Source organism: Mchenga conophoros, linkage group LG22 (assembly GCF_057382185.1).
Source record: "Mchenga conophoros isolate Kocher_MC1m ecotype Shallow Benthic linkage group LG22, M_conophoros_male_GT1.1, whole genome shotgun sequence".
NCBI classification, from domain to species: domain Eukaryota; kingdom Metazoa; phylum Chordata; class Actinopteri; order Cichliformes; family Cichlidae; genus Mchenga; species Mchenga conophoros.
Window position 1 is genome coordinate 497,038 of NC_140546.1, and position 12,198 is coordinate 509,235.

General features: G+C 41.8%; 1 protein-coding gene across 1 annotated transcript; it reads left to right on the plus strand.

Moving 5' to 3' along the window:
• Nucleotides 1-2,514: 2,514 nt before the first annotated feature.
• On the plus strand, nucleotides 2,515-11,475 carry LOC146548431 (transcriptional repressor scratch 1-like). The gene is made up of 2 exons (XM_085262933.1): nucleotides 2,515-3,759; nucleotides 9,873-11,475. Exons 1-2 carry the CDS (start codon nucleotides 3,636-3,638, stop codon nucleotides 10,646-10,648), a joined length of 900 nt encoding a protein of 299 aa, XP_085119059.1. The 5' UTR covers nucleotides 2,515-3,635; the 3' UTR covers nucleotides 10,649-11,475.
• The last annotated feature ends 723 nt before the right edge of the window (nucleotides 11,476-12,198 follow it).

A 12,198-nucleotide genomic window follows, 5' to 3' on the forward strand; every position in this document is an offset into this window, starting at 1 on the left:
TACATTTCACACCTGAGCCTCAACTCTCGCGGCCCGGTACCAAACGACTCACGGACCGGTACCGGTCCGAGGCCCGGGGGTTGCGGACCGCTGCTGTAGATGACATTCTACAGTACATAATAAGATATTCAAGGTATTTGCAAGTTTTCATTGAAAAACCTTATTCTGAAATTGTAGTTGCAGTTTTATTTTCCAGTTGTTTAACCCCTCTCCATCTTTACTTCTGAGAAACTCCCAGTCATCTTTAATACCCAGTCATGTTATTCACCTGCTGCCAGTTAACCTAATGCACCAAATGTTCACCCATTTGTTTATTTTTAGCACCACTTATTTTTCTAGCATTTTCTTGTCCCTGTCCCCAAAAATTAAAACTAAAACTTAAAATTAAATGTTATATGTTCTCAGTTTAAACATTTACTATGTTTTCTATGTTTGATTATGAACAAAATATGAATTTATTATAATTGCAAATGTTTGCATTTTGCCCTTATATTTTACCCAGTATTCCAAAACAAATATAATATTGAAGAAGTTTAAAATTATACTGGTGAGTAGTACAGCCCACCCAATTTGTTTAAACGGATTCTGAAGAATATAACTTTACTCACTTGCTCCTGCTGATAAATTAAGGAAGCTACTGCTATACTTCAGACTTGCCAGGCGTATCGTTGGAGTCATGAGAAAGTGCTCTGGCAAGTTCTGAGGTTTTCTCATCAATGTACTGAGAAGAGATTGATGAGAAAATGTCATATTATAAAATGTTTTCTCAATCTTCAGTTTTGAGGTCTGAGAAGTTGTTTGCTTAAACTGAAAGTGAGCAGCAGCAGTCTCTCGTGTTTTATTAACCCATCCATCCACCCAACCTCCTCTCTGTGCAGGCTCTATACTGCTGTATTACATTGTTAGCTGATTTACACATTTTCGCACAAATGACAGGTCATCATTTCTATGGCTGCTAGAGGGCTTTGTCACTTGAGGATAAATATGCATCATTTTAGGAGCATTTGCTGAAACAAACAAAGGGCTTGTCACAGAGTGACTGCTGGAAATGCTTCATGTAAGACAGTTTGTACATACAGTGTGTGTGTGTGTGTGGGGGGGGGCAGAATACAATAAAACAATGAGATGGAAACTAAAAGAGGCTGAGGGCTGCACAAGAAGATGGGTGATGAGTCTCATTTGATTCAGTGCAACATCCATAGGTTAGTTTTTTACTAAAAATGTGATTTATTTAAGAAATTCTTCATACTTTCAGAGCCTCAGATTACATAGTCAGACACATGCTATTACTCTTTGTATTTAATGTTGTAAAAGCTTACATAAGAACAAGAAACCTCTTTTATGCAACGCATAGATCCTGAGGCCACTGATGAATATGCTGCTGCACTTTGATCCACACATATTTACACATACTGTACTGTGTTTTAAAATAGACACGCTCTTTCACACCCACAGGACATTCCCTCTCTGTCTCCTTTAAACATTTATCAATGAACTTTAAAAATAGGTTAACTCCAAGGACCTCACCAAAGAGAACTTACATAAATGCACACGTCACTGAATTACATCATACACCATCATCTCTCCTGCCAGGCTGCCTGCGTGTGTATGAATGGGGAAGGGCTTTGCATGACAATGTGTATATATGCAAGTCTGTTGCTGCCTGGTAGCTGGAGGGAAAAGTCTGTTTACATGGTATTTAAAAAAAGGTGGTCTCCGTCTATTTCTCTGTCTCTCTGAAAGACCATTCAGTAAAAACACCTTCACCTCAGCTGCATTAAACAAACTCATTGGCTGATGCTGACTATGGATTTATGCGCCTAGGATCTGATTGGTCAAGAGAAGCGCTGATTTGCATAAGAGGAGCTTGATTGGTTGATCGCAGCGTAAAAGCTTTGACCTGTGTGCGGGGCTACATTAGAAGTTGGCGTTGAGCGGTTGGTTTGATGGTTTTCGGTCCCTAGGAAGGACTACAAATCAGGCGGGCACACAAACGTTTCCCCTTAAAGCAACAGTTACTGAACTTTTTATAACATAACATTTTTATACGTCATGAGCTTAACATGCAAAAGCAAAAGATTATCTATAGAAACAACACAGTGTAACAGATTAAAAAGAAAACTTTCCTGTCTACATAGACGCAATCTTTGCTTTCCAGTTTATGGACTAATCCACCCATCCTTGCATCCATCCAAACATCTTTCACTGTCATAATCAGAGTGTGAGAGCGGGCAAGCACAAGAAACTATCGAAATAAAACCCTCCCCGGCTATCACAGAGCACCGCTGCTGTTGGTCCAACAAGACAAGATGCTCTTTTTTTTTCTTTTTTCTTTTTCTTCTCCTGATGAATAAAATTTAGCTCCAGCACACCCCCCAACCCCCCCCCCCCCCCCCCCCCAACCGCCCCTGGCCCCTCCTTCTCGCGCCCTATAAAGCCGCAACAGCTGATCCCGTGCACTACAGAGAGCCGCAGCTCCGCACGCGCGAGGAGTGGGAGAAGAGAGAGAGAGAGAGAGAGAGAGAGAGAGAGAGAGGAGGAAAGAGAGAGGGGAGAGAGTGAAACGAAGAGTTAGCGACCGGAGAAGAGCTGTTCTGATCTTCCAGCCGCAGTTTTTTAAAAACAAATCTGAGCAATATTTTATTTATTTATTTTAAATGAACTGTGATGACGTTTTGGCTGAGTTTGTGATATTCGAGCTGGGGTTTGAAGTCCTGCGAAGGTCTCGAGAGGTTTCTTGGACTAAACTGTCCCGACCTTTAACCAGCGCTGCAACTCTGCTGCCATACTCCTTCCCGCTTCTTTGAGCGGCACCCAAATGTTTGTTTATTTGTTTGGGGTGGTTTTTTGGTCAAAAATCGTCAAGTCGTTGACTCACCTGTGTTTGGATTGCTACTTTTGAGCAGAAAGACCCCTTAAAACTGCTCGTTTCGCCTTTCTGTTCCTCTCCTTTCCCTCTGGAGCTGAAGGGGCAACAGCGGTTTGGCTGTGGCACGCGGTGTAAAACAAAAAAAACAAAAAAAAGAGGGGGGGGAAGAGTCTCGCGACGGGAGGAGCTGTCCGGTGCTGAAAGCACGAGCCTGGACGTTAGGAAGTGTTTGTTGGGAGCTGTCCGCGTGCTGAAGACCAGCGGTTTGTTAGAACGAGACCATAATCTTTCTTTTAGAAGCAACGGATTTAAGCACGGCACGAGGGACGTTTTTAACGGAGCAGCCATACAGAAACTGACTTATATTCTTTTATTTTCCAGCCTTTAGGACTCCACAGGTCTTCCAGTGGCAAGTTAATGGGATGAAAACAGATCGCTTTCTCCACGAGATCCGGCTATTACTTGCAGACATAGCCTATATTTGACAAACCACCGCAAAAAAAAAAAATATAAAAAAAAATATTAATATTATGTGTGGTAAACATGCAGAAGCACACGAGGAGAGCTCGGTTTCTTTGATCTTTAAAAGCCATGTCTCCACTTTTCCAAGGTGTTTGACGGAAGGGAGCAAGCGTAGCTTTAGTGGCTGAATTAAAGTAAATAAATAAAATTACACGGTTAAAATAAAAATCAGCTGATAGGTTGTGAGTTTAGACTGAAGTTGGATAGAAAAGCGTGTGTTTGTCGTGCAAGTGTAGGAGCCATCATGCCTCGGTCTTTCTTAGTGAAGAAAGTCAAGCTGGACGACTATTCGGCTGCCGATCTGGAGAGCTCGTATGGTCACAGCCGAAGAGAAGAGCTCAGTCTGCGATTCCATCATCATGACAAAGGTTAGTCACACACCTACACACACAAACACACCCGAGCACACACACACGCGCGCGGAGACAGGCGCCCATTTAAAGCCTGCCATGCATCCCTCTGAGAATGTTTTCACCCTCAGATTTAAAGCATTAGTCATGACTGTTTCAGAAGGAAGAGGAGAAGGGAATTACAGGGTCAAACTTCGGTCATAGCCCCCCCAAAAATATACCATTTCCAACACTGTAATTATACTCGGTGAAATGCTCTGGTTCCATGAAATAGTCTTATGTAGAGAAACAAATGAGAGGAAACCTACACTCTCAGTCTGATAAGAACCTCTTGAGACTTGGGGCAATAAAAGAGACGGTTTAATAATAATACAAAATAGGTCATATAAGGTAATATATGTGCGATGCACATTGGATCTGACTGCAGTCAGGTCGGAGGTTAAGAGCTTTCTATATAGGCACTTCATGAGGCTGAATTGCTCTGTATTATTTATGGTTTTTAATGCTCAAGGAAAGGAAGTCACATCTGGAATAAAAGATAATTTAAAGAAAACAGGAGAGAATGCTTAATGGAATTTCAGGTTTGCTTTGCACTCCCTCTACAACCTGTTATAGTTTTTAAATGTACCTGTAGGATTTCGCATCTCCCCCTGCCTTTACTCTTACACAAAGCATTAAAACACACACATCCAGCTCTGAACAGTTGCTGACATTAACATGTTAGTGCAGAAAAATATATTTTTCCCGAAGGAGCATACAAAGACTGTGGCGGAAGCAACAGGGAGCCAGTGAGCGCAGGATCATTGCAGAAAACCATGCTAAATGATTATGTTAATGCATTATGTCAGCAGCACACATACATTGGGATACACCGTTGTTCTGTTGCCAATTATATTATTCAAATCAGCCTTCTCTCCAGCACCTGTGAGTCACCTTCAAAGATTTCTGCAATCATGCCCAGCTACACTGGCTGCCAATGGTTCCCACGCACTGTATAATCTGGGGTACACGGGGAAAATACGATACAAAGTCAATGAAAAGGGCAGTATTTGGGTCAAATATTCAGTGGAAAAGTGTGGAAATCTTTTACAAAAGGAATACTTACCTAGCATTTCTACTCAGAAGTCATGCATTTGCTTTGGTCTGATAATCTCGGAAGCAAAACCACAGAAAACATGCCATATGCACTTTAACAGAGATGGGAGCTTTTATCTATGTCAATATGCCCTTGACATTAAAGATACGATACTGGATAAAATTACTATATGCTATGTAAATGGGTCACAAATCCCAGAGTAAAATTGCTATGTGTTTTTTTTGCTTCATTTATCCCCCTTTGGCCCCCTTTAGCTTATTGTTTTGATTTATGTTTTGAGAGTCATTGTTCAGCATCCAGTAATGTAAAGCAAATAAAGTGGCAGATTTTGCTAGAAAAACACATAAACACCCTTATAGGTCAATAATTTGCCTGGGTTGTGTGTCTGCTTTATTCTGCCCTCTAGTGGCCAAAAAAGAATGACTGCAGCTTTAAAGAGCTAAAAAAAAAAAAAAATCACCGTCACTGCACGGGGACAAGCGTGTAATGGAGTTAGTGCAGCCTGCTGGTTTTCGCATTGTGCCAAGGTCAAATGTAAGATGAAGAGATCCCAAGCGTTCTGATGATCTGAAACCAGAAACATGCAGCAGAGGCAGCAGCAGTAGCATTGTGGCAAGCATGTACAGACTAGGGAAGCTATCCCTTGTTATAAATATAACAACAGTTTGACTGAAGCAAATACAGCTTGTTGCACACACACACACACACACACACACACACACACACACACACACACACACACACACACACACACACGCACGCACTCTACTGTTTCTGTCAACTCGGCACATTTCCCAGGCAGCTTGCACAGCTGAGTGCACAGCATTACCCACACACATACACACACACACACAGACAGGAAGCAGTCAGTGACCTACAAGTGTCCAAAGCACACAAGTGTGCGTCAGTTACTGCTGGTTTGGATCAAAAATTAAATTGTAGCTTGCAGCCTTTCTCCCTCTCCATTTCTTTTTCTTTCCATTCCTAATTCTCGGTATTTCAAAGACACATGAAAGTGGGATGGCTCTAGTTTGGCAGAGTATTTAATCTTTAATAAGCATTTAGAACAGCTATCAGCTCTAATGCTGCTAAAGTACTTTGAAATGAATACGGAGTTGACACAGCGAGACAGATACTCAGACAGAGAGAGACAAAAAAACAAATAGAGACAGTACACTGATGCCGAGATGCGCAGCAACAGCAACAGTCACAGTCAGAGCGCTTTAAATGAAAAGGGATGAAAGGGAATGGTCATGTTTAATTGGCAGGGATCGTGCAAAAAGGTTCTGTGTGAGAAAAAAGTATCCTAGAACCAGACAGCGAGCTTTGTTTTTGTTTCTGCCTGTCAGTCACATATGCATGGCTCAGTCTGGCTGTTAGTACAGGTGAAGGAGAGGTGATATGGTACTCACAGAATAGTCAAAGATAATGTAGATAATGGATAGGGTTATTTTGCTCACTTGAAAAGACTTCTTTTTCAGTCTGTCTCCCTCCCAAACTTTCTTTCCTTGGACGCAGGACCAAAGATTTCTGCTAATTAGTCATAGATCATATAGTTCCCTACATCACCAGCAGGACAATTTACCCTCTGTGGTGGCCAAGAAATAATTAGTTATACGATGCATTGAGATAACAGTCACTGAACACCATCTTTTTGTCCCCAGAAAGATGAACCCTTTTCATCATAGACTCTAAATTGGCTTTCCATGTCTTGCTTATCCAGCAGGTCACGACCATGGATTAGTATGCTGTTTCAGAAAATCTGACGGTATCATCATTTTTCGCTAAATCCTAGACAGCATTTTGTGCAGTAAGAGTTTGGAATTTGGTGCCATCTTTGCTAACGCAATGTTGATCAGAGCAGCGGTTCTCAAACTTCTTCTGCCACTGCCCCTATCAGAAGAAGACGTCTGTGTATAAACCCCACAAACCGTTCTCAAAGCAATCATTAACCACTGAAAGTGTAAATTTTAGTGGAATAAAGGTCAGCAGGATAGCATCAACAAAACTTAGCAGGCAGTCCCGGCAGATCAGGTGATCTCAGTGCCAGCACACATTAACTGATGACGAAACTCTGCTCTACTACACATCCAGCTGGTTATCCCACATAGGTTGTTATTTAACCCTCTGAGGTCTAAGGCAAAACTGACCTTCTGGAAAAATATCTAAAGTGTTTCTGATGCGCATCAGATTATTTACTTTGTTCCCTGATTGCCAACACTTGGGAGAACGTCTTCTTCAAGGCCCTTTGCCGATGATACTTTAGACCTCAGTTGTGGCACATCTGCAAGCCACTTTGAAACCCACCCTCTAATTTAATTCTTATCACATCTGTTGTCACTGACACTTGCTCTGTTCTGTATGCTGCTGTCTTGCTGCTGCTCTCCCCACCTCCATCTTTCCATATTTGCACATGGAAGTGCGGTGAGGTCCCAGAACAGAGCTGTGCTGCCAAATATAAATTACTACAGATGGAGAAATCAATCTTCTTTTGACTATAGTGGACCTTAATTTACTTTAGTTTCACATATTGCACTTTTCCCCACCTGCAGTGGCTCCATGCCCACCGGTGTGGCATGTGCCACTGGTGAGTCAGGGCAAGGTTAGAGAAGGGAGGGAAGCAGATGTAGGTGGTTTATCTGCAGCAGCTTGCAAGGCTATACCACCTCCAGTGCAGCTGCTGAGTATCCACTATGGTCCAGGACTGTAGCAGGACTGGAAACTGTCAGTTTGAGTGATTACGACTCTCTACAACATCTCCAAGACTCCAGCTGCTCTTAGTCAACATACCTGGTTATAAGGATCCAAACTGAGCACTTGGTCATGTTTCAAAACTTTACTCATGCTCTATAAAACAAGACACACACACACACACACACACACACGGGCACACACACAAACACAGTACTTCCTTCCAGAGTGCAATGATTGAATATTTATGATTCATGATTTTCTCTCTCCACTCCACGCCTCTTCTCCCCCCCTCTCGCTTTCCCTCTATTTTCTCTCTCTATTACTTGGTCTTAATTAAATTCGAAAATGTTAAATTAGCATGAGCGCTGTGTACAGGACTGCCAAACCACCCAACCACCATCACCACATTTAACGTAGCATTACTTTCTCCCCGCTAGGTTTTTCTTTCTTCCTCCCTCCCTCTCTTCCTCACCTTAATATGACTCCCCTTTCTCTACCCTTCTACCCTCTGTCTGTTGTTCTCATCACATTATCGACCAACATCTGAGCCTTTCTCAGAACTGCATCATGAAATTATATTACCAGCAATAGTATCTCCTCTGCTGTCTGTGTCTTAATGCTCACAGAGTGCTAATTGAAATGGAGAGCTATTGATCGGCATAAATCCACAGGAGTTGCGGCCATGGGTTATTAGCTACCAGTCTCTCCTTGTGTCTGTTACAGTTTAGCCTGTTGAGTGCCAATAATAGAAATAATGAAGCAGCTGGCATCATAACGCGGCATCAAATAATTCACCAGATTTGTCAGGGGTTGTGCACAAATATGCAGGTTGCTTTGGAATTTGTGAGTCTCGGTGAAGTGTACTTCCCGATTTCCCTCAAGACGGAGACTGTCAGTGTCACTGCGCCCACTGAGTAATGCACTGGACGCCCCCCCCACACACACACACACACACCCAGCTGCTGTAATAGAGATGCTCTTTGTACAGCAGTTGAGGTTTTGACAGCCCTGAGGTGTGACTGTGTGCAGCTTCAGACCTGTCAGAAAAGGTGCAGCTGATGAGGAGCAAGTGTGCTCACTGAGCCCTCCAATGAAAAATAAAGATTTCCCACTGAGGGGAAAGTGTCTCCTCCTTGCTTGTAAGGACTGAGAAGCATTTTACTGCCACTATGAATACCACAACTGTCTCCTTCTCTTTTCCTTCATTTGCTTTGCATCACCTCCAAAAACCGATGTGAAGGTATTTCTTTCGAATCGACTCGGAAACCTTTTGGTCTTTTATGGATACTGGGCATAATGGGAGTGCAGAACACATGGTAAATGTGGTTCATGTGATCCTTATTGTGGTATGATTGATATTTAGAAACTAGAGATGCCAGGGTGTGATCAGTAATGTAATGTAGTCTGGAGACAAAATGTTAATAATGAATGAACTTTGATGAACGAGTGTGATTGAGGCCTGCTGTTATACAATACAAGTTAAAAAAACAAACAATTTTCTTAGTAGTGATAGGTTCTACAGAGCCCTCAGGGTCTTGAGTAGTATCGTAACGAGTGCTATAATAGATACTCGAACCATATCTTGTATTTCTACCACTCAGGTGCTTTCTTTTTATAACTAATTGCAACAACATGGTGGATAGTTGGACGAACTTGGCACTTAATATTAATCTCTTCCATTTTTGTGCTCTGCACTTTTGACCTAAAAGGTGCAAAATGATTAACATTTGAAGCAACATAATACGCAGTCATACATTTGGGAAAAAGTTTTGTATGAGAAAATATTTTCTAGTAACTCAAAAAAGAGAACTATTTTCCTTTTACCAATCTCAGATGTGTCATTCTAGAATAAAAGAAGAAATGTTAGCTGGCTGCCTCTTTTGGTTCATGGATTAAAACAGTAGAAGGAGAAAAACAGTTCCTATGTAATGCAATGTTTGTTAGTGTTTTGACGAGTCAGGTTCTGGAAAGAATCATTAATCATCATCAGAATCAGAATACTTTATTAATCCCAAAGGAAATTATGTGGTCAAAGTTGCTCCAAGACAACGAGAACAGTATGATGTTGTCCAAGAGGAAGCAGACGGTTTTACAGTCAGTGTCTCAAACTGGAAAACTCACACTCAAGCCATTTGTGTGGATAAGCAACACTAAAGTGTAGAAAAAGCTTAATTTAAATTTTGTGGTGAACTGCCCCTTTAGGTTTTTGTTAGAGACAGGTTTGCCAGCACTCAAATATCCCTTTTGACTCTGTTTAAGCTTTGTAGCAGTCACTTGTGTAGATTTCCAAGCCAATCAATCCTCCTGCCACGATGACTTACCTCTTTCTTTGTCTCTTCAGGCTACGTCAGTGATTATCTGAGTCCTAATCCTTACGACGATGTGGTTGGAAGCGATTCATCAGTCATCTCTAAAGTACCCTCCCCGAGCCACTCATCGGTCATCTATGGCCGCATCAACAACACATATTCTGGCATCCATGGTGATATCCATGGCGATTCGGACCAGCCAGACAGTCCCCGGTCCGAAGTTTCGTCATCAGCCGGGGGATACATCAACGGCGACACAGCTGTGAGTGAAGGATACAGCGTGGATGCGTTTTTCATCATGGACGGACGATCACGAAGGAAAACCACGGGAACCCTGAGGGGAACTGCCCAGAGGCACACCTGCAGTGAGTGTGGTAAAACCTACGCCACATCCTCCAACCTGAGCCGGCACAAGCAGACGCACAGGAGCATAGACAGCAAGATGGCTAAGAAGTGCCCCACATGTGGGAAAGTGTACGTCTCCATGCCAGCGATGGCCATGCACCTCCTGACCCACGACCTCAAGCACAAGTGCGACGTGTGCGGCAAAGCGTTCAGCCGGCCGTGGCTGCTGCAGGGCCACATGCGCTCGCACACGGGGGAGAAGCCGTTTGGGTGTGCGCACTGTGGCAAAGCGTTTGCTGACCGGTCTAACCTGCGTGCTCACATGCAGACACACTCAGCCTTCAAGCACTATAAGTGCAAACGATGCAACAAGACGTTTGCACTCAAGAGTTACCTGAACAAGCACTATGAGTCGGCGTGTTTCAAGGGGGCGTTCTCCCCTCTGAGCTCCCTGGGAGAATGACTGGGGTGGTTTTAATTTGTTTACATGCAATTTTCCTGGCCTCATTCCCTACTTTTATTTCTTTCCCCCAAAAAGCAGAATCTGAGTGTAACAAGGTAGGAGTGTTTTCTCTGCAAGAATCACGAGGTATATGACAAAAATAGATTGAAGGCATCCGTTCCTATCAAGAACCCTCCAATCTCTCCTTTGTTTTATCTTCCCTCATCTGAGAGTGGAGTGAAAAGTTTTCAATGCCTAATTTAGACTGTCACCTGCGTCGATAAGTTACTTCCCGTTGAGGCTTTTTGAAATATCTGTGAAGATAAATAAAGCACAGCACATCTAGCTCATCATTTTTGAAGATACCTAGATCTATTTATGTCCATATCTACCCTCAGCATTGTGTTATTTTTTTTGTTTTCCCAATCCACCAGGAAATGACACTAAAGCACAACTCATCTCCAATCTCCAAGCATGAATCACATCATTGGTTTTCTTCCAGTGAGATTCAATGAGCTTTCAAGTTTTATGCGTTTCTAAAAACAGACCTTCATAATCTAAGGATACATGTGGTGTCCTGCTTTTACTGAGACCGACCTTGGACTGAGCTTACAAAGATAAAGCATCAAAACAAGGAAAGCACACAGCGTTTCTCCTGTGCAAGTAAACAAGATACTTGTAATGATATTTATTTATACAACCGGACACCCGCAGTATACAGTGTCTGTATACGTGGCTTCTGACATTACCACAATGAACTGTGAAGAAAAGACACACCTGTCACAATGTGGTAGTACAGGCAGTACACCTGTGTGGTGAGAAATGACGTATTTTTAAAACCGTGGACAAAAGAGCTCTTTTCTTTACTTCTAAGTAATGTTGAGATATGCGCTTACTTAACCGCAAACAGTGGACCGTTATGAGTTCCAGTTCAGGATCAGATGGCTAAAAACTCCCACTGAGCCACCAGGGTATTCCTTAACAGTTTTGCTATAACCTAAATCTGATGTTATTATTATTATTATTTTTTTTTTAATTTGTCAGTGTTGGATGGGGATGGAGACATTAAAAATGTCCTGGATTTCCTCAAAAAGGTCAAACCTTTTTCCAGTGTTGTATAATAGTTTAGTTGCATCAAGAAGCACAGCATTCATCTTTGAGGTTTTTATCTTTTTTTTAAAAAGATGTGTCTATTTATGATTTATGTATTTATGCATTTATTTACATATGCATTTACATTTGTATGGATTTGCACTTTACTTTGTTTTTTTTTGTTACAAATATGCCAAAGCATTTGACACTTTCTAATTAATGAATATCTTTTTACTTTTGTCAGCCACTTTAATTATTTAAACTAATGCATGCAAAAAAAAAAGAGAGGAAAAAAATAATAGCCTAATAATGGAATCTATGCCAATTTTATGAATCTTTTTTGGATATTTTTCCAAACCTCTTAGATAACAGGCAAAACCGAACAAATTTCTGTCTTGGACAATATTTCGTTGATATCCGATAGAGCAATAATGCATGATATTTTTGAAGACACGTGAGTCATAACTGCTTGTAACATC

Excerpts from the sequence above, each read along its gene's own strand:
- LOC146548431 (XM_085262933.1), top strand. The coding sequence starts at position 3,636 with ATGCCTCGGTCTTTCTTAGTGAAGAAAGTCAAGCTGGACGACTATTCG. Across the intron at positions 3,760-9,872 it reads ATTCCATCATCATGACAAAG|GCTACGTCAGTGATTATCTG; the intron begins GTTAGTCACACA and ends TTGTCTCTTCAG.